Genomic DNA, 25632 nt, shown 5'->3' with positions numbered 1-25632 from the left:
AGAAAGTGTCCAGAATTCCCACAATAAAGACATAATTTTAACTGCCGCCTCCTTTCACGTTCCTTTTGAGTTAAGGGTCCTTTAACCCCTCCAATTTGCATAGGCTCAGAGACATCAACTCCCTTGGGATTAGCATGGGTCTTGACCAACACCCGGGTCTCAAACCTGGACCGATCTGCTTTTCTGTTTTGAAGTCTGTGATCCAATTGGACCACTAAGTCTATATACTCTGTGCATTCTTGGGGCGGATTTACAACTTGGGCCAAGACATCTTTAAGTTCTCCGCGTAGGCCTCGATAAAACAACGTGACTCTTTTATCCTCTGGCCATCCCGTTTCCACAATTAGTCTATTAAAGGTTGCAATATAGGATAGGAGGTCCTGATTGCCCTGTCGCAGGGATAGAAGTTCGTCATCCAGCGCCTGCCCCTGAGAGTGTCGAGCAAATAACCTTTGCATGCTTGCTTGAAACCTTTGAAAATCACGGAGAATATGGTCATCTTGAGTAACCAGTGGAACTGACCAATCGGCAGCGCAGCTGCTGAGATATGACAATACAAAGGCTACCTTGGTCTGATCATTAGGGAAGGCCCCAGGTCTGCATAGGAAGTGCAAACGACACTGATTCATGAATACGGCGAATCGTTTGGGGTCCCCAGCAAAACGTTCGGGTGGGGCCAGCGGCATGTTTCCAGGTAGATTAATCTGCACAGGGTTACTGGAAACCACAGGAGCGGGGTTCCCTCCGGAACCGGGTAGAGGAGTTTGCCCAGCTTGACCTTGCAAAAGCTGTCTGGCCAGGTCATCAGTTCTTTCCTTTGATATTATTAATTCCCTCCTGAGGGCATTAGTCTCTTGACGAGCGGCATGTACTTCGGCCCGTAATTCCCCCAGTAATTGGGCCAACTGATCAGTCTCAGAACTTTCCATAGCGCCTGGGTGGGAATTTGTAGGAAGGCTTCGCGTTCTGTTACGCTCACCTGACTCCCACGGAGGCGCTGGCCTGGTTCGCGCTGCTGTGACCTCTTCTAAGGTGATGCGCAGGGTTCGGAAGACGGACTGGACCGGGCCCCCAAATCTGGCTTGTCTGGCTCGCAGAAGTATCCTTCTGTAGGCGAAAATAGGGGATTAACTGTCTGTGGGGTAATGCAATCGGCCTCCCACTTTCCCCTCTCACCCTCCTTGAAACCCTTCTGTGATTTCTCGTAGCGATCTCACCTTAGGGTCTGGGTAGGTTATCTCTCCATCCTGCTTCTGATGCAGGGGCGCGTTGGTATCCAGTTACTTCACTGGATTTTCGGATTGGTGAGAACCAAACTTGCTTGGCTTCCAGGTAAGTTTTTTGATAAGAGGTTCCCCTTGTGTCCATGCATTAATGTACTAATGCTAGTGTCTTTTTCCCCATAGGGGCCGGGGTACGGAATGCCGGGGAACAGGCACCGACCCGAGATGAGAGGTGAAATCCTTGTAGAAGTCTTTAATGAGCGTTTTTTGGTAATGTCTTTTCATTCGCTCATTAACGCTGATGTCTCTTTTTCCCCTTAGGGGCCGGGGTCCGGAAATGCCAGGATGCGGCGCGGACCCGAAATGAAGAGGGAATGAATCAACAGGTAAGTCTTAACATGGAGATTTAACTTTCCTTATTCCCTTCTCTCCCTCATCTTTTGTTCTGGTGTTTTTCTCCCTAGGTGCTGGTGCGTGACTGCGAATCCGGATGATCGCTGCTGAACATGGAGGCGCCCTGTGAAGGTGAGGGAATGCAGCGCTGCAGCGATCGACGCGATGAGCTTTTAAATTAAAGTCTTCCTTTTCAGGATTGTCGGCGAGATGTCTCCGGGATGCGGGTTTAGCAGGTAAGGACTTTTCCTTCTTCTGTTCTCTTCTTCTCTTCCTTTGCAGGTGATCCAGGATGCTGGCAGGCGTGGCAGAAGTCAGGATGCAGGAGCAGACACGGTGAGCGTCCAGCTGCTAGATGCAGAACAACACGAAGCACGTGTGGCTGTTCAGGTGGTGTTTAAATAGCCTTGGAAGAAGTTCCAGGTATGTATCCTTCCTCCAATCAGGTATGTATGCTTCCCCGACCACGCCCGGATGGTAAATTAGTCCCACAAGTAAAGTAGTTCCTTTCAGGCCTCAAGGAGGCCGGGATCCTGCAGCATGGTCTGCATCAGGTAAGTGCACCCAAGCATTCCCATAATGAGCCTGGCGCCACAGGCGCCAGGGCACTGTCCAAAGGGCCCCTATATGGGGTTGCTGGGTCCTTCCTTGGGGACTGGATGTCCGCTTTCGGGGACGCCGGGCTTGAACCGGCTCCCCAGGAGCGGGCATCATGACAAAGGTCCCTTCTCGGGTCTGGATATTTCATGGTTCACCCCAGGTCCCACCAGCCTAAGACTTTAGCTTTCATAGTGACTCCCTCCTGGACATTTGGCCTCAAATGTTATTCATAACAGTTAGCCCAGGGTTGATTTTCTGAAGGTTCAATATGGATTCTCCCTGGACCTTGGTGTGCTCAACATTCACAACAGGTCCTCTATGGACATTGATATGATATGGCATTTGTAACGCGCCTATACGCAAGTGTTTCAAGGTGCGATGAGGCAAGGAAGGGGGAACAGGGGAGGACAGAGACAACAATCTTACTAGGCCAAGTGACATTGGGATCGCGCAAGTGCAGTGGAGGTGGAGGGGAAAAGTGCCAGGGGAAAGGGGAGGGGACAGTGCTGTACATGGGATCAAATAATAAGTGCAGCCAGCAGTTGGCAGATGCAAGGGTAAGTGCAGACAACAGGTGTCCAAAAGTGCAGGTAGGTGTACTGTAGGGTTACAGATACAGACCCAAGTGCAAGGGTTGCCGGGAAGCAGTCCGGGTGAACAACTGGGCGGACAGGGACCTGTGCCAGAATCAGAGGGTACCCACGGGACCAGTGCAGTATCAGACAGGAAATCCGCAGGGGAGAGGAAGAGAGAAGGCAGAAGCAAAGAGGAGGGTATTGAGGTGCTTCCGGAACCAGAGATGGTTGTCCTCAAGTTTTAGAGAGGCAGGGTTGCTGTTTCAGAGAGAGGACCCAGCCGAAGAAAGAGATCTACCACCAACTCGTTGCTTGGAGAAGCGACTGACCCTGATAGAGTTGGAGGAGCGAAGAGCTTGAGTAGGAAGTTATTTACAAAGAGGGGGTTGGAGGTATTGAGGACCCAGGCCACAGAAGGCCTTGTGGACGATGCAGAGGGTCTTGAACTTAATCCTTGCAGCCACTGGGAGCCAATGCAGAGATTTCAGTGCTGGATAGATACGATCCCTGGGCTTTAGGCCAAGGACAAGTGTTGCAGTCCTATTCTGGATGAGTTTCAGAGGGCGCAGAATAGTAGCAGGCAGATTTAGAAAGAGGATGTAGAGAGAACCAGAGCTCTAGAGACAGTGAGCTTCTGGGGGAAGGAGAGGAAAGGAAGAATACCTCTTCTGAGGAGATGCAGTTGGTAGTTGTGACTTCTTAGAGACCTCAGATGTGAGGAGAAAAGTAGAGTGTGGAGTCTAAGATGACCCCGAGGGTCTTAACCTCAGTGGTGGGAGCAGGAAGAGGGCTAAGGGAGGCCGGCCAGAGAGTGACGGGAAAGGAGGGTGCAGGTGTGCCGATGAGGAGAACCTCCGTCTCACTGGCATTAAGGCAGAGATCCTTGGCAGAACACCACTCCTGGATAGCAGACAGACAGTCAGAGATGAGAGAAGGAGAAGAGCTGGCAGAGGGGAACCTGAACACGAGCTGAGTGTCATCTGCATAGCACTGAGAGCTGGAGCAGAGAGCAGCAATGCGGTGGGGGAGAGGTGCCAGGTATTGTTTGAACAGCCAGGGAGAGAGGTTATACCCCTGGGGAGCACCACGGGTACAGGGTGAGCTAGAGGAAAGGAAGGACCCAGGTTGAACCTGGGAAGGTTGATCAGAGAGGAACGAGGTCAGCCAGGCCAGGGCCTGATCGATGATACCCATGTTATCACAGAGACGATTGAGCAGTATGGCATGGCTGATGGTGTCAAAGGCAGAAGAGAGATAGAGTAAGATGAGGACAGAGGGCAGATTGGAATCTAGGTTAGAGAGCAGGTCTTCACGGATGTTCAGGAGAGCAGTTTCCGTGCTTCTGGCTGGTCTGAAGCCAGACTAATGGTCATGGAGACAACCAACAGATTCAGTGTGAAGATTAAGCTGGGAGATGGCCAGCTTTTCCTCGTGTTTGCCCAGGAAAGGAGTGATGGAGATTGGGTGATAGTTAGCCGGGCAGGAAGGGTCAGCTGAGGTATTCTTGAGAAGAGGGTGCACAAGAGAGTGCTTCAGGGGGGGAAGGGAAGGCTCCAGTTGCGAAGGAGTGGTTGCAGAAGTCAGCCAGGGCAGGAGCGAGGGTGTCAATGTGGTCCTTTTTTCAAATGTTTTGTAAGAACAGGGAAGAACCTGTTTTGATTAGACTTTCATAGATCAGACATGTCTAGAAACCTTATCAGGGGAGAACAGAGGAAAGGAAGAGAAAGAGGGAGGAGAGGTGGCCACAGGGGGGGGGGGCGGAGGTAGAGGAGAGAGTAGAGGGAGGAAGAGGAGGAGGTGGAGGGGACGAGAGGGTGGACAGGATGTCCTGGGTTTTAGAGATGAAATGAGAAGCCAAGGCAGTGCAGAGGACCTGGGAGGGGACAGGAGAGGTAGAGACTGCAGCAGGATTGGCCGGCGCCTTGCAGATTTTAAATCGGCCGAGTTGTTAGATGCCGCAGAGACGCAGGCTTGGATGTGGGCTCTTTTCTTGGTGCGGACAGAGAGCTGGTATTGCCTTTGGAGCAGGCGGCAGGTCAGTTGGTCAGAGGATGCGAAAGAAGCTAGCCATATCCTCTCAGCCACCCTGCACTTGCGTTTAAGGGTGAGGATGTCAGAGTCATACCAGGAGTTGCACTTGGAGTTGGGCTTCTAGTGGATCCTCATGGCGGTTGCAAGAACATCAAGAGTATCAGAGATAGAAGAGTGGAGCAATGAAAGGGCTGTGTCAGTATGTGAGTCAGCCAGATGAGGAAAAGGGGGAGAGAAAGTGGCGGTGAAAGCCTCAACTGACACACGCTTGATGGGTCGGATGACCGAGATGGTAGGAGGCAGTGCTGGAGTTGGCTTGGCCTGAGGGGTAGAGAGGGAGAGATGGGGAGGAAAGGAGAGAGGGATCACTCCAGGAGAGAGGAGTGGTGAGGGTGATGGAGAGGGGAAGGTCTGAGGGATTATAACATCCAGACTGTGCCCTGCAGAGTGAGTCGGGCAAGAGGGGAGAATAGAAAGAGAGGGAGAGTTGCAGAGGTCGCAAAAGAGGGAGGGGAGGGACCAGCTGCATCCAGGTGGATGTTGGTCTCCAAGAAGGAGTTGAGTGGTTTAGGCCAGGAGGGAGGAGGAGAGGTCCACCCGCTCAGAGAGGAAGGAGGTGATCTGACCAGCTAGCCAATAGATAGTTGCCACGGTGAGAGAGAGATAGAGATAGAGCGAGAGAGAGACGGCAGACGAGGCATTCAAAAGAGTAGTAGGCCTGCATAGGAATGACGAAGGCAGGAACCCACCCCGGGAAGATCAAGGCTACACTCGCTCTGGAGCGATTGGATCTGGGCGCAGAGAGGATCTTATAGCCATCAGTGAGGAGAGTGTCAAAACTTGAGACCGAGGACATCAAGATCAAGTTCTTCCAGGAGGCGGCAGATGTCAGAAGAGTGTTTGACAGTCGAGTGAGAGTGGCAATATGGACAAGGTTGCCAACTTTGAAAGACTTCTGGGGAGGGGTGCAAATAAGAGGTACTCCCTGCGTAGGTGTAGAAGGAGCCCAGGGGGGGGCAGAAGAGGAAGGAGGAGAGGGCAAGGTAGCCAAGGAGGGAGGCAGAGGGGGAGGCAAGGAAGCTGAAGAAGGGAGAGAAGGGACAGCAGAAGAAGAAAGGAAATTGATGAGGCGCGGGAATAGTCTGTCAAGAGGAGAAGGTTGGCCTGAGGGCCTTGGACGAAGACGGTGCCATTCAAGTAAACATTGATGACCTTGGAGGAGTGGAAGGGGGGCAGTAGGGCCTCCCACCGGGTCCCACCATTAATGGGAGAAGAAGAGAAAGGAGAGCGCGCAGAGACCATATGAAGAGTCCATAGGTCTCGGAAGGGAACGACAAAGAGGATGTCGGTGATGGTCTGTCTGGAGGAAGCTCTGGTATAGGGTCAGTGATAGGGTGGCCTGGGTTGGAGACAAGGATATCCTTTTTGAACTTCTTCCTACCAGACTTAGTGAGGAGAGCAGGATAGTTGATAGAGCAGCAGTTTGAAAAGATAGGAAAAACCGAGAACACTCTGGAGTAGTTGGGGGAAGAGGAGACAGGAAGATGGGTGGAGGGTAAAGGTGTGGGAGACACTCGAGGAGGACACAAGGATAGGTGTAAGCAGATGAGACAGAAAGGGACAAGACATTAGTGGACGATTGACTAAGTAGACAAGAGTTCACATGGAAGAGCAGGCAGAAAACGAGGCAATCCGGTAAGCAAATCACGTTACCAGGGCATCTGGAACAGAGCAGTCATTAAAAAGAGACCTTGCAGGAGGGTGAAGCACAGCAGAACACAGAACATTATACAATATAGAAAAGCAGTTGACAAATGTAAACCTAGAAGGAAGAATGCAGCAGAACACAAAGCAATACAATGCAAAACTGGGAAGTCAATGAGGCAGAGAAAAGGGGACACATGGGTGGAAGAGGCAGGTGAAGAGGGCACGAGGCACACACGATAGGAAGTTGCGAGGGACCACATGGTCAGGGAGCGTGGTTGGCTTTGCTATTGTTGGCTTTGCTATAACAGGATTCACATGCAGATTCCCCCCCGGGCCTCGGCTGTCTTGGGTTTCCCAACAGATTAATCAGTATTTTTCCCACCCACACACATTCAGAGTCTTTGTCAGGTAGTTGATAATAGATCACCATCCTGCCATACGTTATGCTTCATTCGTGGGCCATGGGTTGACGGTGGGAATCCTTGCAGTGTGGCTTGCCAATTACTTTAGGATCCTGGAAGGTGCATAGGCACACCTTCAGGCAAACTTGCCTCCTTTGGGCTTCCAGTTCTTGGCAGCTCTTATCTCTTCTTCCAAGCCTTCGGGGTTTGGGTTGCCTTCATCCAGGCAATGGATTTCTTAAAGATTCTCCAAACTCTGACTTTCTGCAGGCTGTCCGCTTCACTGCTTTACTCCTTGCAGCACCCTCCCCTTCTATTAAGGAAGAAGTGTTCATTATGTCTGCCGGCCTGGGATCTTCTCGGAAGCTACTCTTTCTCCAGCCCATGGTTGATGAGTTTTCTTCACCTCCACCTAATTGGTTATTTCCCATGCCTTTTTGAATTCTCTCTTGTGATTGGTTGTTCCCTTAGCAACTTCTGACAACCCTCAAGTTGTTCTAAATCTGAGTCAAGTATTGTATAATTACCTGAGTGTCTAAATGGTGGGACTGTGAGGCTTTTAAGGCATTCGTGATGCCATCTTGGATTCACTTCTTTTGTGGAAAGTGGTTCTGCGCCTTGCTGCTTTTTCTCATCTGTAATTTGCAACGTAGCGGTATATGCAAAGGTGCACATGGTTTTGGATGTCTCTGGTGCTTCTTCCAGCTCTAGTAAGATGAAGAAGCTCCTTTCATGATATGTTCTTTTCTCTATGAACCGCTGAGGTCCCTGTTATGCTTTCTGGCATATTACGTCATGCTGAGCAACAGTGTGGAAGCCTTCGTAAAGTGATTGTTAAATGTATCTCTGGGGGGACAGCCCGTGGGATCCCTCCTCAACTAACTAGTCAAACGGGTAGCAGCCAGACCAGCCCAGTCCCTGGTGGCTCTCTTCCTGCAAATGCCAGGATTGGGAGTTCAGTTGACACACCACATCCCTCAGTGCTTGCAATCCACTACCAACAGTGCAGTCAGACTGATTGCTTACTCTGAATTCCTAGTTCTCTACTATGCACTCCACACTCAAACTGTAATCTGTGCATAGCTCTCCCTGCTGGGATACTGCTGATGGAAAACATAGCTTGAAATCCTAGAACAATGTTCGTTCTGTGACTGTACACACTGCAGTTGTACTGAGTGTTTTTCTTAGTGTGTTTAAGATTTACACCCAAAGATACAACTTCGCCCACTGCCTCATCAACATGTCCTATAAAGACGTAATGCTGCTCATTTGGGGTTATGCCTCTGAATACCATCATCTTGCTCTTCAATCACAGGCACTCGGAAATCCCTTTTCTGAACAAAAATGAATTTTTGTTGCTCACATATGTGTTTCTGACATAAAAAAGTATGTATTTATTTAATTGTTTTCTGACCACAAATGTAGCTCACTGTCTAATGTCTGTGCATAATTTAGGTGTGTGTTGATAACTGGTTAATAGAAATTTGATTGTTTTTTTATACTTTTTTTCAGGCAGCGAGAATCATAGCTAAATTGGCTGCTTGGGGAAGAGAACTGATGGAAGGCAGTGACTTGAATTATTACTTCAACTGGATTAAAACACAACTGAGTTCACAGGTAAAGATAAACAAGTCACACCCTCGCTGTAGTGTTTCATTCAAATGTGGCATTTTCATGCTCATATAATGCTGAAATTAGAAGGTGATTTAGTACGCAAGGATCGTCTTGGGAGGATAGTTCAGGGGCAATGCGCTCGTCTTGGAAGCAAGATGAAGTGGAGCAACACATGTTCGATCCCCGGGTCCGTGCTTAGAATCCTCTGGGTATTCAGCGCATTATCAATAACCAATTACAATTCCAAATGGAAGAAAAAGCTGTCAAAAGTAAATGTCCTGCAGAATGTACATAGCCAGCTTTTTGTGTATTTCCTCCAGTAGAAACATAGCTCCCCACTATGGGATACTACTCATATTTAAATAATGGAAAGCGCAATGTTTCCGGAGTGGACAGTGCAGGTAACGGCTTGCCAGCCTGAGCCAAGGAGTTCAGAGCGCAGTTAGGGTTTGTTGGGGGTTTGGCCCTACCTACCTCGGAACATGGGGTTTATTGCTGTTAATCCCTCAGGGCTTTCATCCGTGGTGCTAATCGTTTTTTTTTTTATGGGAAATTAACACTGGTACCCAATTTCCTGTTCCAAAATATGAAACCAAGATGGCCACCGTAGGCAAAAGCTAAGGGACATAGTCATTTTCTATTGCTATGCTGCTGGCTGAAAAAGAGAGGCAGAGTGGCCAAGTAAGTTGGGCGGGAAGAAGTTTGCAGCACGCTGGGGCCAGAATAGTAGATGGTAACATGAAAGGCCCCGTAGGGTAGTAGGGTTGGGCTCAATTCAGCAAGGGTACTGAGCCGTGAAGCATAACATGAAAACAAATGAGTGTGCCCTTGCTAGTAAACAATACTCAAGGCAATTGTTTAGTTGGACCGATTCAGGTGTTTAAGCCGGTCCACAAGTTTAGTGGAAGGGTTGGTCTGCTAAGGGGCAGATCCAAGCAAGGGGTCAAAAAAATGTACAAACCGCTCACTGTGTTCAAGAATACAGAAATTCGAAAGCAATAATTTATTTGCTAATACAAACATATAGTGCATGGATTTTAAAACCATGCTGAAGAATGCAACATACATATGCAAAACAATGACAATTCATAATGACATCAAATAACAAAAGAAAAGTGTAGTATATACACCAAGGTGAACATAAAATACTGTATGACTAGTATACAGATGGAGTTCAATAGTCTCATTATTGTATGACAGTATACGTGCTAATATAAATGGGTGGGTATTTTGTGAATAAATCCAAAGGAAAAAATAGAAACAGGAGGGGCTATAAAATTGCCCAAATTTCAAAAAGTGTCCTAATTCATAGGAAATTTCCTGTTTATGTTTCGTATTCCTTCTAATTGTGACAATAAATGTTCCAGGGTCATAGGGAAAACAAGATATCTTTTAGGCCAACGTGGCAGAGACTGAATGTACAGAATCTGGTACAACAGGGAACCATACAAAACAGGTGTTCCCAGTTCGTATCACGTTTTGGCGGATTTGCATCAAATTGCGTCCGCCTTCATCAGGGCTCCGTGGGGGCGACCCTGCCGGTGCTATAAATCCCAAGTTCTCGGTTCCGATTCACTGAGAGGCCAGGGGCTGAGCATGGGACTTCCTCAGGCTTGGTCCTGCTGAGAGATACGGACCCGTACAGTGGAGGGTGAGCTCTACATCATGATGCTGCTGATTGGGTAATGATGATTCACTGCAGGGAGGATGGGTTGAGAGTACAGTGTTATTTCTTCCGGTCAACCAACTATTTGCTTTAAATGATTCCTGGATAAGTCAGGATCACTTTGCTGGAGGCACAGCCTTGTCTGTCTCCAAACCAGGGAACGCGCTGGCCAGCTAACGTAGAACGCTGCTGAGCGTTCTCAGGAGTTCCACTAAACTTGTGGACCGGCTTAAACACCTGAATCGGTCCAACTAAACAATTGCCTTGAGTATTGTTCACTAGCAAGGGCACACTTATTTGTTTTCACAGAATAGTAGATGGAACATGAGGAAGAGAAAAGGATGTGGGCACCGGCTGCCAAAACAATGGCTGACACATGGGGAGGTGCAGAGGGGGCTGAGAGAACATGGATGATCACTGGCGGATTCCATCTGCTTCCCCATCCACTTGATGGTGCAGATGCTCTCTTCTGGGTGATATTGTTCTTTGTGTTGCACAAAGCTCATGGAGGACTCCAACTTATGTCTATTTTCTTTCATGGATTGAAAGTCTGTAGCCTTTATACGGCAACTATCTCTTGAGTCATTGCGAGAGAGGATTTGCAGAGCGAAATGCTCCAAAGCAGGTATTGTGTTTCATTTTTTCCATATGTTAATGTGACAATTTCTGACTCTTTGACTGAGACTTTTGCAGTATTGGGCAGACAGGAAAGTGACTATAATACACCCTCTAAAGATCGGCAGTGGGAGTGGGTTGTGCAGGTATGAGAGGCACCTTTGGGAGCTGATTATGAAAAGATCAAGAGTGGAAAGACTAGAATATGGAACAGTAAAAATAGTGAGCAACTGTATGATAAAGTGAGAAAAAACTGTTGTGTGGAGAAAATGGAACACCTTAAAATTGCTCATCCACCTAGGTTGGTTGTGTGTCTTTTGAAGTAATGATAACAGCCTTGGAGGATGTACGGAAAACTTCTTTTTGCTGCTTTCCCTCCTTAGACGTCATTGGGACACCCTACCTTTTTGCTATTGTTCTGAACCTTTCCTGACTTTTGAGGGTAAGTAAAGCCTTTTGCTCAACTCACCTTGCAATGCTCATCTATTTCGGGGGCACTGATCAGTCTCTTTGGTTGTTAGTGCAGGAGAACTCTGTTCTCCATAGTAAAGTTCTGTTTATTCATCCGCACATCACCTTATGTGAAGCATGTTAAGGACACTTTGTGTCCCTGTAACCTTGCTTTTGGTATCTTTGTGGTTGATGATGTGTCCATGATGGACTGGTGGCAGCGGTTACTTTTGTGGTGTTTTCACAAGATGTTCACCTGTCCTTTTGGCCTACTTGTATTTTGCCTTCTTCTAGTGTATTGAATTTCCATATATGGTAAGCCCTTTCCCAGGAAAAACTCCAGCTTTCGTGGGCAAAATTGCAGTCTGTGTGCGTGGCCGGATTTTGGGGAATAGGTCTGTCTGGACCCATTCCACATCCAAGCCAAGTGTGTCTGTTGCTAGGCAGATGCAGTGACCAGAGGTTATACAAGATTGGACAGCTCTTGCCTGTTTGATTGGCGCAGATCCTTGCCATTTGTGGGCTGGGGCAACTCCAGACTGGCATCCTGGATAAAAAGGGGACTCATTCTGCCAAATGTCATCTCATCATTGGAGCCAAGACTCCTATAAAGGAGTGCAGCCTGCTGAAGACCCAGAACTCATTGTAAGATCGGCAACAGCCCAGCAAAGTCCTGTCTCTCTGCAGATCCCCTGAAGACCTTCATTAGTCCTGGACCCCTGGACTAGTGGGAATCCGTGGTCGAAGTGAGCGGTAGCGGTCGGGAGCGGTGCTCCTCTACTTTTAAAAATTACATTTTACAGCTCCTATACTTTTATTTTAAAAAGAAACCATTCCAGAATTGCTTAGTTTTAAAATAAAAGTGTAGGAAGAAGTTGAAACTTGCCCTTTCCGTGCACTGCACTGGATGTTTCCTTAAACAGCACGTGCATGTGTTTGGGGGTTTGTATTGTGTGTGGGAGGGGGCATGGTGATGAGGTTTGTGGGGAGCGGGTGCAGGCCAGCAGGGGACATAGTTCCACTACTTCTTTTCAATCACCTCGACCACTGGTGGGAATAACGAGTTCCGACCTCTGCTCGAAGGTCCAGCGGCTGGAAGCACTGTGAACAATCCCTGAAATTAATATTTAATACCAGTAATAATACAGGGGAAGATGATTTGGGCCCAATTAGACCCGGGAAGCAGAGGATGTGCAATAAAAGCAGACCACCTTCCGCCAGGCTGGAAACCCACGGGACAGATAACTGTAGGTTGTGCACATGATCAAACAAAACTCAGATTTGTGTTACCATATTGGGAAAGGAACTATCATTATTAATGGCAGTAATACCTGATCTTCCAACTCAATGGATTTTGGGTAATGAAGTTCCCCATTTTGATCAATGGATACTTCGTGTAGGCCAGCTAAAATTTAGAACAACTAATTATACCCTAGAAGAGAAGAATAAAACATCTTCATATTCACCAGTCATTTCTTGGGACCAAGAAGCTCATTTTTCAGAAGAACCAGTTTGGGACTGGGTAATCCAAACGTCTCCTTTGTGTATGGGGAGGCTGATGGATTAGGTTTAGAAAAAGAACCTGGAACGGGGGCCAGGTCTTTAGGGGAAGGTTATGTGATGAATCCTGCAGAGTCATCACTAAATCCCAGCCTAAAGTCACCTCCCATGTGGCCAGGGAAAGGCAACCGCTACCTGATCCTAGCCCTGGGGTTGATAACTTGAGGGAGGAACACATGGGAGGAGATGGCTGTCAAGGGGAAGCGGTGACTCTGCTAGGAGGGACGCAGTATTCATCCTTCTGAGGATGAGATTCCCCTAATACCTACATTTCGAATGGATTGTGTCTTCCCATGTATTCCTCATTTTACGATATCTCCATATCCAGCTTTGGCTGCTTCTGAATTTTTTTTCCAGTGGGGCGCTGCACATTGATGCCTGTCAACTTGATGTCCCTCGAGGGCCTCCGTCTCGGGGTCGACATCATCGATGGTATATGGCGCGCGCAGCGACCTCTGGCTTCAGTTCTGTTTTATCAGCGAGAGCGAATGCTTTAGGTTATCGGTGTGCTTCGGTTCCTTTACCAAGAAACCTTTCGTTTTGTGAAAATGGCATCGGCATCATCAACTCCGAGATTGGAGTTAAAAAAATACCACGACTGTGGGGCGAAGGTTTCCCTTACGGACCCTCTCGGGTGTGTCTATTGTGCCTCGGATCCTCTCATTCAAATTCGGAGTGTGGGTCCTGCCTATTGATGACAGCGAAGGCTCTGAAAGAGCATAAAGGGAAGCTAGCTGCAGGTAGGTCCCAGAAATCCCCTCCGACAACCCTGTCGAGTTGGCGATCATCCAACGAGTCGAGAGATGACTCCCGTTGGAAGAAAGCTAAAAGGTCCCGATTACATAGTGGCTCACACCACTCGTCATCTTCCTCCCGGCGGTCGAAGAAAGGGCGCCACAGATCACCATCTTGTCATCGAGTTCCTCCCTGGAACGGGTCTCGTGCCCGACCAAATTGGCCTCACTTACCGAGTGGGAGAAGTTCAGAATAAAGATGCTCGAAGTATTCGAGAAAGCGGCCTCCACCCATCAAAGAAAGATAAGAGCTATGCCAGTGTCGACAACCTCGACAAAAAGAGGGCAAAGGACAAAACCTGTGTAGCCTCAAAACTCCTCGAACCCTCGCTCAAGTCGAGAAAAGGCTCCTTTGAAGCCAAAATCATTGACGTCATCCGCACCGAAAGATTCCACGTTGAGCCCTAAAAAACCCTCAAAGCCACAGCCGTCGAAGCCCTCGACGGTGTCAAAGACTTCGACCTCATTGTCGATGCAAGTCCCTAAATCCTCGAAGGATGTCAAACATGTTCACTCCACTGCCAAGTAAGGATTTTTTTTCAAATCCCTTCCCTCAATTTATGAGGATGATAAACCACCTTCAGATGAATCTCGTCCATTTGGATTGCAGTATGGGACACATAGTGTTCCAGAGGCCTTAATTTCTAAGGACGTGAGAATAAAGGATCTACATGACAACATGCAATCTGCACTTGGGTTGGACACTTGCCCAGAAAAAGTTTGGCAGGACACATCCCTCGGAACATGCAGATGGATCTTACAGACAACTGATGCCTAGAGTGATAGAATATCTGGGATGGAGTAGGCCTGTGGCAATACATGAGCAGTATGGCCTAACTGATATTTTTTACAAGGGCCGCCAGGAGGACCCTATTCTACCATGCCATGTAGCTCTGTAAAAGAGAGTTAATGCCAGCTGAGACACGCCACAGTTAATTCCAACTGTGGACAAAAAACGAACAAGCAAGTACCGTGCATCAAATAGTGACCCTTACTATCTAACAAAACATCCAACTCCTGAAAGCTTGGTAGTTCAGGCTGCCACTTCTACATCCAGGCAACAGGCATACCCAACTACCCCCTCGGACAGAGATGATCTGCAAATGCCACTTGTGCACAGGCCAAGTTCACTTTCACATTATGGGATTGTATAGCAATGGCGGCTTAACATATGCCTAAAGGGGAAGAACGAGACAGCTTTTTAAACCTTGTCAAGGATGGGAAATCTGCAATGTGCGAATTCCTCGAGACTGGTCTCGACTCTCGACGGTATCAGCAGAGCAATGGTGGCCATCACTGTTAACGCACAGATTTGCCTGGTTGAGAAAGTCTGGTTTTGCTCCAGATGTACAGTCCAAAAATCTTAACATGCCCTTTGACGGCACGTATGTTTTTGGCAGCAAGGCTGACGAGAGCCTGGAGAAGCTGCATACCTCCCAAAGCTGCATCCAAATCCTGTGGCCCAGCAATCAGACAGCCACCTACTCGCCACACTGGTACAGCTTGGACCGGCAGGTCCTTTCGCAATTATTCATGAGTTGGAAGAAGGAGAAGACTGTTGAACTAAAGAGGTCTGAAAAGATTTCCCCATTGTAGACGGGAAGAGGGGCTAAAACCACCCAGGCAGGGGCTGCTTTACCCTCCGTTGGTGAAGCAGCCACCTCAAAACCTCTCTGAGGCCTTACTCCACAAGACCCTTGTGGGAGGTAGACTCTCAAAGCATCTGAAATAATGGTGGGGTATTACTTTAGATGTATGGGCATTGGAAACAGTCGCCCAGGGTTACTGCCTTCCCTTTCTAAAAAGGTCTCCGGGTCATCCACTGGACAACAGCTCTTTCAAAGTTCCTGATCCTTTCCTTATGCAGGACAATTTGACCCAGCTGGAGAAAGGTGCTATAGAACCGGTACCTGTAGTGGAGTATCACAATCTGAGCAAGCAACAAGTGATGTTATCAGAACAGGAGTACTCACCAATTTGTATAGACACAGAGTTCAGCCAGGTTTCATGTCTGGTTATTGTATATCCACGAAATTCCGTCAGGATTCTTGTCTGGTTGTGCTTCCCTCACCCGAACGATCAGGGGCCCCCTCCACGTGAGGGAAACCTTCCCAGCAATACACCCTACTGCCCACCTAATGTATTAGGTCAGTTGGGTGAATCACTTGAAAGGGCGTGTGACCTTAGCACCCATGATGCAAACAGCAGGCAGGCTAAGGACACAAATGGGAGTCCTGATTAGGTGCACATAGAGAGCAAGGACTACCACAAGAAGTAGGAGGGAACACAATGTCACTAACCTGGTTGAAAGAGAGGTGTGATCTTCTTACAGTGCGACTTGAATTCCCCTGGTACTCGTTTCCACTGGGTGAGGAAAGGACAATTACCCAATAATTAGAATGAACCCAGGAAAGGAAGCTGTCAAACTACCTACAAGGACAGTAAGGAGTTTGAGGCGTTCTTACCGTGTGGTGGTGTTTAGCGTAGTCAAGGCAGTCCTTGTCAAATATGGGAAGGGAGAAAGGAACAACAAAGGGATGGGTTGGTTAGTAAGGGGCTACGCCAGGCGATACGAAGGACGCACTAGAGTCAGGTTGCAGCACAAATCTTACAGCATAGTGTCCAACAGTACTTGTGCCAGTAATACCGCACAGCAATAGGAGGGATGATGATTCAGACGAGAATTAGGGACTAGAAGGCAGGTAGCGGAACAATACTGTAGTGGAGGCAGCTCTCGTAATGTGGATGGAGCTTGACAAGGAAGCTGCGTCTGGGGAGTAGGAGAGAGCAGAGGAATCCAATAACGGTCCGGGTCGGTACACTAGCGATCGGAGACAAAAACAATAGCAGAAGGCGTAGAACTCTTGGAGACATTACTGAGTCAAGCCGTGCGGTCAGTGTAGGTACATAAATGGAAACAAAAGGCAGTCTGGATGTCGGGCAGAGTTCGGCAACGTGGAGTGAAGATCGGGGTGCAGGCAGAGACTTAATACGTGGGCGCTAGGAGGGTCGTCAACGAGGAAATCCAGGATATACGATCTGACTAGTTACAGAGGTAACGAGGAACAGTAGCTTCGGAAAATCTGGAAGTAATCAAAAGCGCTGGCACGTAACTCACTTTTTCATTTATGGGCCAATGGAACACTGTGTTTACGCCGCAAATGTGAAATGGGATTCACGTGACCTGAAGTGTTAGCAACGCGCAGGGAAGGCGGACTGTGTCTGTCGGAAGCCCATTTCTACAGCAACCTCCAGGATGCCTTCCAGGCCCCGAATAGGGGACGAGCCATACTACGGCTTCTAGTCAAGTTTCGACCATGTCGGGTTGCTAATGCTTTTCGCGACACAGGAGGGGCGAGTGGAGCAGTAGTCGTGACGTGGAGAGTAACAAGGGTTGGTACACCCCTTACTTTCTAATTCCAAAAAGGACAGAGGATTGAGACCCATCTTGGATTTTGGAGACTTGAACAAGTTCCTCAGGAAGGACAAGTTGAAGATGGTTACCCTTACATGTGCCAATCCATCACAAGCACAGAAGGTACCTGAGGTTCGCGTAGGCGGTTCTCATTATCAGTTTCAAGTTCTACCATTTGGGCTGGCCTCTAATGGTTTTCACCAGGCTTATGGCGGTGGTGGCAGCGAGTCTCAAAGGGGGGGATTCACATCTACCCCTACCTGGATGATTGGCTGATCAGGGCCCGTTCTCCCGAAAAGGCCCTGGAACATCTCAGCTCCACCTGTCACTCCCTCCAGACTGGGCTTCTCCCTCAACTTCAAGAAGTCCCACATGATTCCATCCCAAAGGCTTCAATTCATCGGGACTGTCCTGAACGCATACTTGAGAAAAGCCTCGCCACACGAGGTGAGGGCTCAAGACATTCTGCAGATGGTCAACAAATTCCAAAATGCTCTGCGTCTTCCTTCGATTTTCTGAGGTTGCTCGGCCTCATGGCATCCTGCATTTTCTTGGTGCCAGAGGCTCGCCTGAGAATGAGATCCCTCCAATGGGCTAGCAGGACTCAATGGTCACAATTATTAGGCAAAATGTTAGACCTCCTTCAGGTTCCAAGTGGAGTAGCACAAGGTCTTCTGTGGTGGACCTACCAAGAAAACATTCTGAAGGCAGAAACTTTTTGGCAACCATGGCCGGAGATAATTGTAGTGATGGACGCCTCACTCACAGGGTTGGGGGTGCACACCAACGATCTGCCAATCAGCAGTCGTTGGTCTCCATCAGAGTCCAAACTACACATCAATCGTTTGGAGCTGAAGGCAATCAGACTGGCGCTGAAGGCCTTTCTGCCCTCTGTACGGTTAAAGAATGTCCTGATAATGGCGGACAACACAGTGGCCATGTACTATCTCAACAAGAGAGGATGCGTAGGGTCCCTACAAGTGTGCAGAGAAGCAATGGAGCTCTGGTACTGGGAAATTCAAGAAGGAATCTCTCTCTATCAGCAGTTCACCTAGTCGAAGAGGAGAACATGGCGGCAGGCGCTCGGAGCAGGCAGAGCAGTCTCCCACCAGTGGGAACTAGCGCAGGAAGTCCTTCAAGAGATCTTCACCCTTTTGGGAACCCCTCAAGTGGATCTGTTTGCGACCAGTGGCAACATGAAGTGTGAACTGTACTGCTCCAGGGAATTTCACCCAAGAGGAGGTCTATGGGAACTGTTCATAGCAGACTGGCTGACAGCATTTGGTGCACCCTCCCGAGCCAACTCCTCACATGAACCTTCTGACTGGCTGTCCCGGGTCTCGGTCTGTCTTCTCCTTCGGCTTCTCCGGGTGTCGCGGTCTTTCCCTTCTTTGGGCTTCTTATCCTTCTTAACGCGTAAGTAGGGTCGGGCTCCCTCGGAGGCCACCTTGACCGGTTTGGGTACCAAGTCGCGGGGATCCCCGAGGAGCCAACCCTAAATTCCAGGGAAAAAGCCAGTGGGCACCAAAAAACCCTGGTCGTTCTTTGTAGATCTCTCCTGAGGTAAGGGTGAAGCTTCAAGATCCTCTGAGGAAATTGGTGGTCAGGGAGAGGAGGTTGTCCCAGGCATGTCTGATCCAAATAGCAGGGAACCTTGTGGAAAGTGGAGTCTTGAGTCAATAATCTGCCAGAAGATGATAAGCAGGCCGGAGGACTCTACTCGTGATAACTGGGTATGTAAGTAGCAATCACGGAAAGATCAGGTAACAGATAGCAGATAGTAAGAAGAAAGCAGGCGGGGGGGAAAAAAACAGTGAAGTCCAGAATAACAGTAAGCAGTATGCAGGGAAGTACAAGCACCGGACCGTCTGGAACACAAAAGACGTGGAAAAGAAAACAGGAAGTGAAAGCGAAAGTAAGTGTTCGGGAAGAATACTGAACCCTATAAGCAGCGGATGCGGGGAGGTAAAGGAGAGAACAGGGAATAATGAGAGAGATAGAAGGTAAAAATCAGGATGAAAGATAGACCAAAGGCAGCCCAAGACAAAAAACCTGAAGACAGTTTGAAAGGCAGCCGAGTACACGAAGGTGGACGCGGTTGTAACAATTAAACAAAGACCAGACGGGATGTAGGAGGGAGCACCGGAAAACACTCTTAAGACCTAAGATAAGAAGTCCGCAACAGGGAAAGGCAAGAGACAGAAAGAAAACAAGGAAACCCCAAGAAACGTAGGAGGAAAGCACGAATTGGAAAAGCGATTAGCTAGAGAAACAACGCTGTGAAACATAGTAGCGGGTATCTGCGGAAGTGACAGATACGACGCACCTTGCCACAGGAATGGTGTGTTGATAAACGTCCGCCATATTGGGAGAGGACTGGACCGTAACTCCCCATAAGGCATCACAAAACCTGTTTCCTCCAACGGTGCCATAGTTTCCAAGGGCAGAACCTGACACTGGGAGTGTCCGCTCCTATACAAGTTTCCTCCTGTCCCCGTCATTCCTCGCGTAATAAGGAGGTTGCGAAAGGTCTGGAAATCCATTATCCTAATTGCTCCAGATTGGGCCAGGAGGACATGGTACCTGGACCTTCTGGATATGTCCATCTGCCCTCCAATACGTCTTCCACAAAGAGTGGACCATCTCTCGCGAGAGGACGGCTGGGTTCTCCATCCATCGGTCAAGACTCTCAATCTTCATGCATGGTTTCTGAGAGGCTGAAATATAAGGATTGGGACCTCCTGGACAACGTAATGGAGATTTCTTTTCGGCCAGAAGGGCAGCAACAAAGTCCCTGTACCGCTGCCGTTGGAACATGTTCTGCAGCTTGTGCAGGGCTAAGAACGTGGACCCTTTTACATGCAGTGCACCTACGGTGTTATCGTTCTTGTTACACCTGGCTAATCTGGGCCTCCAGGGTGGTACAATTAAAATGCTTTTGGCAGTGTTATTTTTAAGCGCTCCTCTGAAGAGGTATCTTTCTTCAAGATTGCACTGGTCATACAATTCTTGAAAGGATTGACAAATAATTTTCCTCCGGTCCCTTTTCAAGTCCCGGTTTGGGATCTGAACCTAGTTCGAACATTCCTAACATGTGCTCCATTTGAGCCTATCCACTCCTGTCCATTAAGATTGTTGACTTTAAAGACCATTCTCTTAGTGGCCCTTATATCAGCCCGTAGGGTGAGGGAACTACAAGCCTTGTCCTGCAAGCCTCCTTACACAGTCTTCTTTAAGGATAGGGTGGTCCTCAAAGTTAAACTTACCTTTCTTTCAAAAATTGTGTCTGAGTGTTAATTAACTAAAAAAAATCATTCTACCTTCTATCTATCCCCCACCTCATCCTGGAAGAGGTGAGGCTACGCTGGCTTGACCCAAAACGTGCACTTAGCTTTGTCCCGTTTAGACATTCTGGAAATATAAATCAACTTTTTATTGAATATACAGGCCATAAATTGGATATGGCACTGTCAAAACAAACCTTGTCTAGGTGGATCATCCTTGCAATCTCTGAATGCTACAGGTTAGCTGACAAAGATCCTCCTGAAAGTCTTGGAGCACATTCGACCAGGGGCATGGCGATTTTCCTCTGCCTTACAGAGGGGAGTACCATATTTGTGCAGCGGCCGCATGGTCCTCAGTCCACACATTCACCAAGTACTATAGTCTGGACTCTTCCTCGGGCCGGGAAGGTGTTTTTGGAAAGGCAGTGTTACATTCTGTACACAAAGGCCAACAGGAACTCCTAAATTCTAACCTCAAACTGAAAATTCGGACTCCCTCCTCCGGTAATACTAACACTGCTCTGGGAATCCATCATAACATGAGGAATACGTGGGAGGACACAATCCATTCGAAGAACAAGTTCCTTACCCGTGGTAACGTTCTTTCGACTGGATGTTCCTCCCGCATATTCCTCATCGCCCCTCCCAGCCTACCCCGCAGTTGAATTGCCATGTTATTACAGTTTACAATCTTTCAGGGTGAGAAGCTGTCAGGAGTAGGTTATTCCAAGACATGTAAAAATTGGAAATGAAGCCAACTGTCATGGCGCGCGCTATATACCATCGATGATGTTGACATCGAGATGGAGGTCCTCGAGGGACATCGAGTCGACAGGCATCGACGTGCTGTGCCCCCTCTTGGAATTTATTTTCCGAAGCAGCTAAAGCTGGATATGGATATAACCTAAGATGAGGAATACGTGGGAGAAACATCCAGTCTAAAGAACGTTAAAACTGGTAAGTAACTTGTTCATCTAATGGCATGCTGTCAATATACATTTCCCTCTCCTAGAAATACCCAAAGCACAGAGTATGAAAACTATGTTAACCAGCCTAAAAGTGGTACAATGGTGGTTCAGGAAGTTAATATCACAAATTGTTTTGGTTTTGCCTTTCATAGAGATCAGAAACTCATGGGGTAAACCACCAAGTCTTTGAATAACCTGCCCTAAACCTGACCATTCTCAGTTAACAAATCAGTTTAAATTAACTAATCAAAAAGGGAACACAAATATTATGGACTTCAAGTCCCATAATGCTTAGGTACTGGGACGAGGAAGATGGACTCAGTTGATGAAGTGTAATGAGCAGACTAGTTGTTGTGGCAGAACGCCCCAGAGCGGGAACTTTAAATGTATAAATGAGTTGCAGGTGCAGGGGAAGAGAAAGGAAGGAAAAGCTGATGGTGCACTAGTGGCGGCAGCAGTACTACGTGTGGGAGACACTGTGGAAGCAGAGGAAGCATGGCTGTGCAGAGAATGTGCTGCTGAAAGCAGCTCCGAAGAAAGCTATGCCGTGTGGGAGAGAGACGAGCTCCCAACGCGCCGTGAACCGATCCGTTACAAAAGGTGAACCAGAGAGCACACAGAGCTGTCAGAGATCCCCTGAAGGACTGTGTGCACCGCGGCAGTCAGACCGGAGCTGGCAGAAGCATAGCAGGACGCAATGAGATTTGCAACAGCACCCGCAAGTTAAAAGGATGCCAAGGCATACCAGTGAGTTGGCCTGAAGCAGGTGACCCCAGGGTGCTCCAAAAAAAACACTAAGTGACTTTGACCTTTCTTTCTGGTTGTGGAGTCTGACAAACTCCATAGACATCAGCTTTTACATTGTGTCACACAGCTCCTTCAGTGAAGTGACACAGGGAAGTTTTTCCGATTTCCCAAAGGTTTAAATACCTTCTCTGGGATAAACTACTGTTTCCCAGAACAGTAAAGTGAAATTGACTTTGCTTACATTTATAACTTTCTAGACCCAGCACACACTATCTTACATTAGGGTGCTGGAGGGGTTACTTACTATCCCCTTTGTCTAGCTTCTCATGTAACATTTTTATGTTGCCCTTTCCTCCCTGAATGGCTGGTGGCAGTGGTTTACCTTTTACTACCATTATGGTATTTTACCGCGGGCTGCGTTCGCAGCCACAGTAAAGCACCCAGGGGTGCCATTTTTGTCAAAATGGCCCTTGTCTTCTTTTTTTTGCCATTTCTTTGTGGAAAGACCCTTCTTGAGATTTACTCTGTCCGCCAAACCAGGGTTGGTCCCTTTGTTCATTTTGCCTTTGGTGGGATTCACGAGTGAAGCCCGCCTCTGGCTCCAGGGTGACTGGCGGGGGCAGGAAGCAAGGCTGGTGCCCGAAACTCCCTATACTTAGTCTCCTAGGAGACAGGAATGCACTCTTTGGTGATTGGCCGGCTTGCTGTCCGGCAAGGACAGCCACCCTGCTGGGTGACTGACAGCTAGACTGGAATGAATGAGAGCAAACTGCATAAAAGGCGAGGCTTTTTGGCTTGGGAGGCAGAGTCGAACACTGGACGAAAGAATCTGAAGACGAACTTGAAGAGGATGCCTGCTGCAACTCCTGGGCCGTTGGTTTGCCCGGTGAAGCCCTGCTGCTGTGCTGGAACTCCAAATTCGTATCGACAGAGAAGCCCCTGCAAGGACGAATTCTCCCTTTTGAGTTGGTGGGACCAATCAACTCCAAAGTAAGTCACCTGGCTCCCTGTCTTGCAGCGGATTAGGTTTAAGGCATTGTTCACAGTGCGCTTCAAGGGCAGGTGGCTGAGTATCTTCTATCCAAATGTACTCGTTACCTCCCTGCACGCCGCCACCTTCGCTGCTGCCGGCCTCCTGGGCGTCCTGAGGTTCCGTAGATCTCGTATTGGAGGTCGTGCCTTCTCGGTCTTTGCCGCTCAAATGTGGAACGACCTGCCAGGGACACTCAAAGTGTCTAATCACTTTACAGTTTAGGAGAAAACTCAAAACCATCCTGTTCTAGGCCCCTGGCCGTTGTCGCTGACCAAATCTGCAGTCTTCCTCCTCTCTAGCACCAAGATACCTCCGGGTGAACGTTGCGCTATACAAATTATCTTAACATAAAATAGCATAACCTGGACATCCTCTCGAAGCTGGTTGAGTTTCCACTGCAGTCGCTGCTGGAACGCCAGGGAGAGGAACACCAGTTTGTGTGCTTTGCTTTTAAGCTGGTCTCCCAGGAAGCAGAACTGACTGAGCCTGAGCCCCCTCAACAGAGTGCGGGACCCCAGATGCAAGGAAAGCCCATCCCGACAGCCAGGAACCACAGTGTTGCTATTTGCGGTAGATGCGTGGAGCTGAAACACTGAAGTGCCACTTGTTTGGAGATTGCCGGTTGCAAGCGGTGACCATCCCATTGCAGTGCAGGAGTCTCCAGAAGTCCTCCCTCTTTGCCCCACGACTGAGGCCCAGGAGCAGTGAGATCTGCAGAGCTGCACAGGAACAGGAGTCATCTGCTGCACTTTTTCTTCAACCTAAAGGTACTTTAAAGTCTAAGAGAACTTGCCTCTTGTTGTGTAGCCACTTGTCTTTGTTGGAGACTTGCTTGGTTGCATTTGTAGAGCTGCTATCAGCTTCTTTACCTCACAAGCCTAATCAGCTTGTGGCCCGACTTTGATTTCTTCTATTCTACCAAGACTTTTAAAACATTGTGAAAGACTTTCTACTTACCTGCAAGAAGTGCTTCAGTTCACCTTGACTTTTGCTAACTTAAACATTGGCTGGCCTGGCTCCCTGAATGACTCTTCTCTCCTCTGTTTAAGTGTTTTTGCCTTCCTTTAAGGAAAGGGTTATCCGATTTTGCATTGGGGGGGTTATTGAAAGTACGTACCTGTTTAAGAATCCTTGTCTGAATACTTGTTTTATTCTGATTCCTCTTTTCTTTGACACTCTCCTAAGAAAGTCTGAATGCAAACAGTGATATATTAATGTCCGCAGCACCCTAGCAATTGATGTCACCTGAGGATGTAGGTAGTGTCTGTGAGTCATCCCAAATGGGTATCTGCTGATTTAGAAAACTAAGGTTGTGTATCTTTTTAGGTATATTTGTGTGGTGCTTAATATTGCTCCCTTCTAAAGAAGGCTTACTATAACTGACTGATAAATACATTATTAATTGTTTAATCAAGAAACCTTGTGTGCAAGAGTTTATTTGAATACTTGTTACTGTGAATCTCTAACTCCCCCTACAGCTCACGTGACCCCTCTTGAAATAAGACTGGCTACTCGACCACACTACCAACCTGTGTAATCCAGACTTATACCAAAGGTTGGGTTCCTATTGCCAGGAGGTCAGGGTTGGTGTAGTGCACCCAAAGGGTACTGCATACAATCTTGCCTTAAATATCAAGCAGATGAAAAAAGGCAGATGGGCGCAACCCTCCTAACAATGGATACCGGTTGGGAGATCATTGTAACCTGCATTGCCAAAGCCGCAGACGAGTGATAAAAAGGCAGACTGGGCACAACTCTCCTAACAAGGGATACCAATTAGGGGACAATTGTAACCCGCATTGCCAGCAGCCAAGCGGTTGCATAAACCTAAAACAAATGCTGCTGGAACAAAGCCATCCTTGTATGAGGGATCAAGGGGTAGAGAACTGCAACTTACATTGTCTACAGGCAAAAGGCAGTAAAAGAATAATACAGAGACAGCAGGAGAACAAATTCCCTTTTATCGAATATCAGTTTGGGAAGAGTTCTAACCCACATTGTCAAGAGACTGTAAAGAGAAGCATTTGTTGTTCAAACCCCCCTCACTAAGAATCCTTGTGTGTAGAGTTTTGGAACAAGCATTACCATGCAATTGTAGTAGGAGTTTTTATCCTGGCAGGCGATTGAACCAGGAAAGGCACCAAAAGTAGTTAGTACTGGCGGGCGAGTATACCAGGAAAGAAGTTGATGATTTAAAGTACTGTTGTTGTGGTAAAGAGGCTTGTTGGAAAAGAAGTGTTCACTCATCACCTTGTCTTGATGAACTGTTTTCTGTAAGTGTTTTCTTTTGAAGAAGGATGATGTGCTAACAATTGCTTGACCTTTGCGAAATGAACATTTTTCCTAGGTTATGAACTTGTATTTTAAGGAAAATACTTTTGCTTTGCCAAGCAAGAGACTGTGGAAAAATAGTAGTTGTTTTGATTTGTGAACAAGCCTTTGGAAGAGTGATATTGACTTTGCAAAGTAGAGGGATCTGTTGCATGGAAAATATCTTTTTTTGCTACTTTGAATGACACTTTGTTATTGCACAGACCTTTCTTGAACCTGAACCTT

General features: G+C 47.9%; 1 protein-coding gene across 1 annotated transcript in view; it reads left to right on the top strand.

The window, feature by feature from the left end:
* Positions 1–25632, top strand: part of ATP6V1H (ATPase H+ transporting V1 subunit H) — a 478140-nt gene that overhangs the window by 147594 nt on the left and 304914 nt on the right. The window contains exon 6 of the mRNA XM_069618225.1: positions 8443–8547. Within this exon, the coding sequence (XP_069474326.1) occupies positions 8443–8547 (105 nt within the window). The remainder of the gene's footprint in view (positions 1–8442; positions 8548–25632) is intronic.

Source organism: Ambystoma mexicanum, chromosome 10, assembly GCF_040938575.1.
Source record: "Ambystoma mexicanum isolate Mex_15411 chromosome 10, UKY_AmexF1_1, whole genome shotgun sequence".
Taxonomy (NCBI): Eukaryota; Metazoa; Chordata; class Amphibia; order Caudata; family Ambystomatidae; genus Ambystoma; species Ambystoma mexicanum.
Note: the sequence above shows the minus strand (reverse complement) of the source record. Positions and strands in the feature narration are given on the sequence as shown.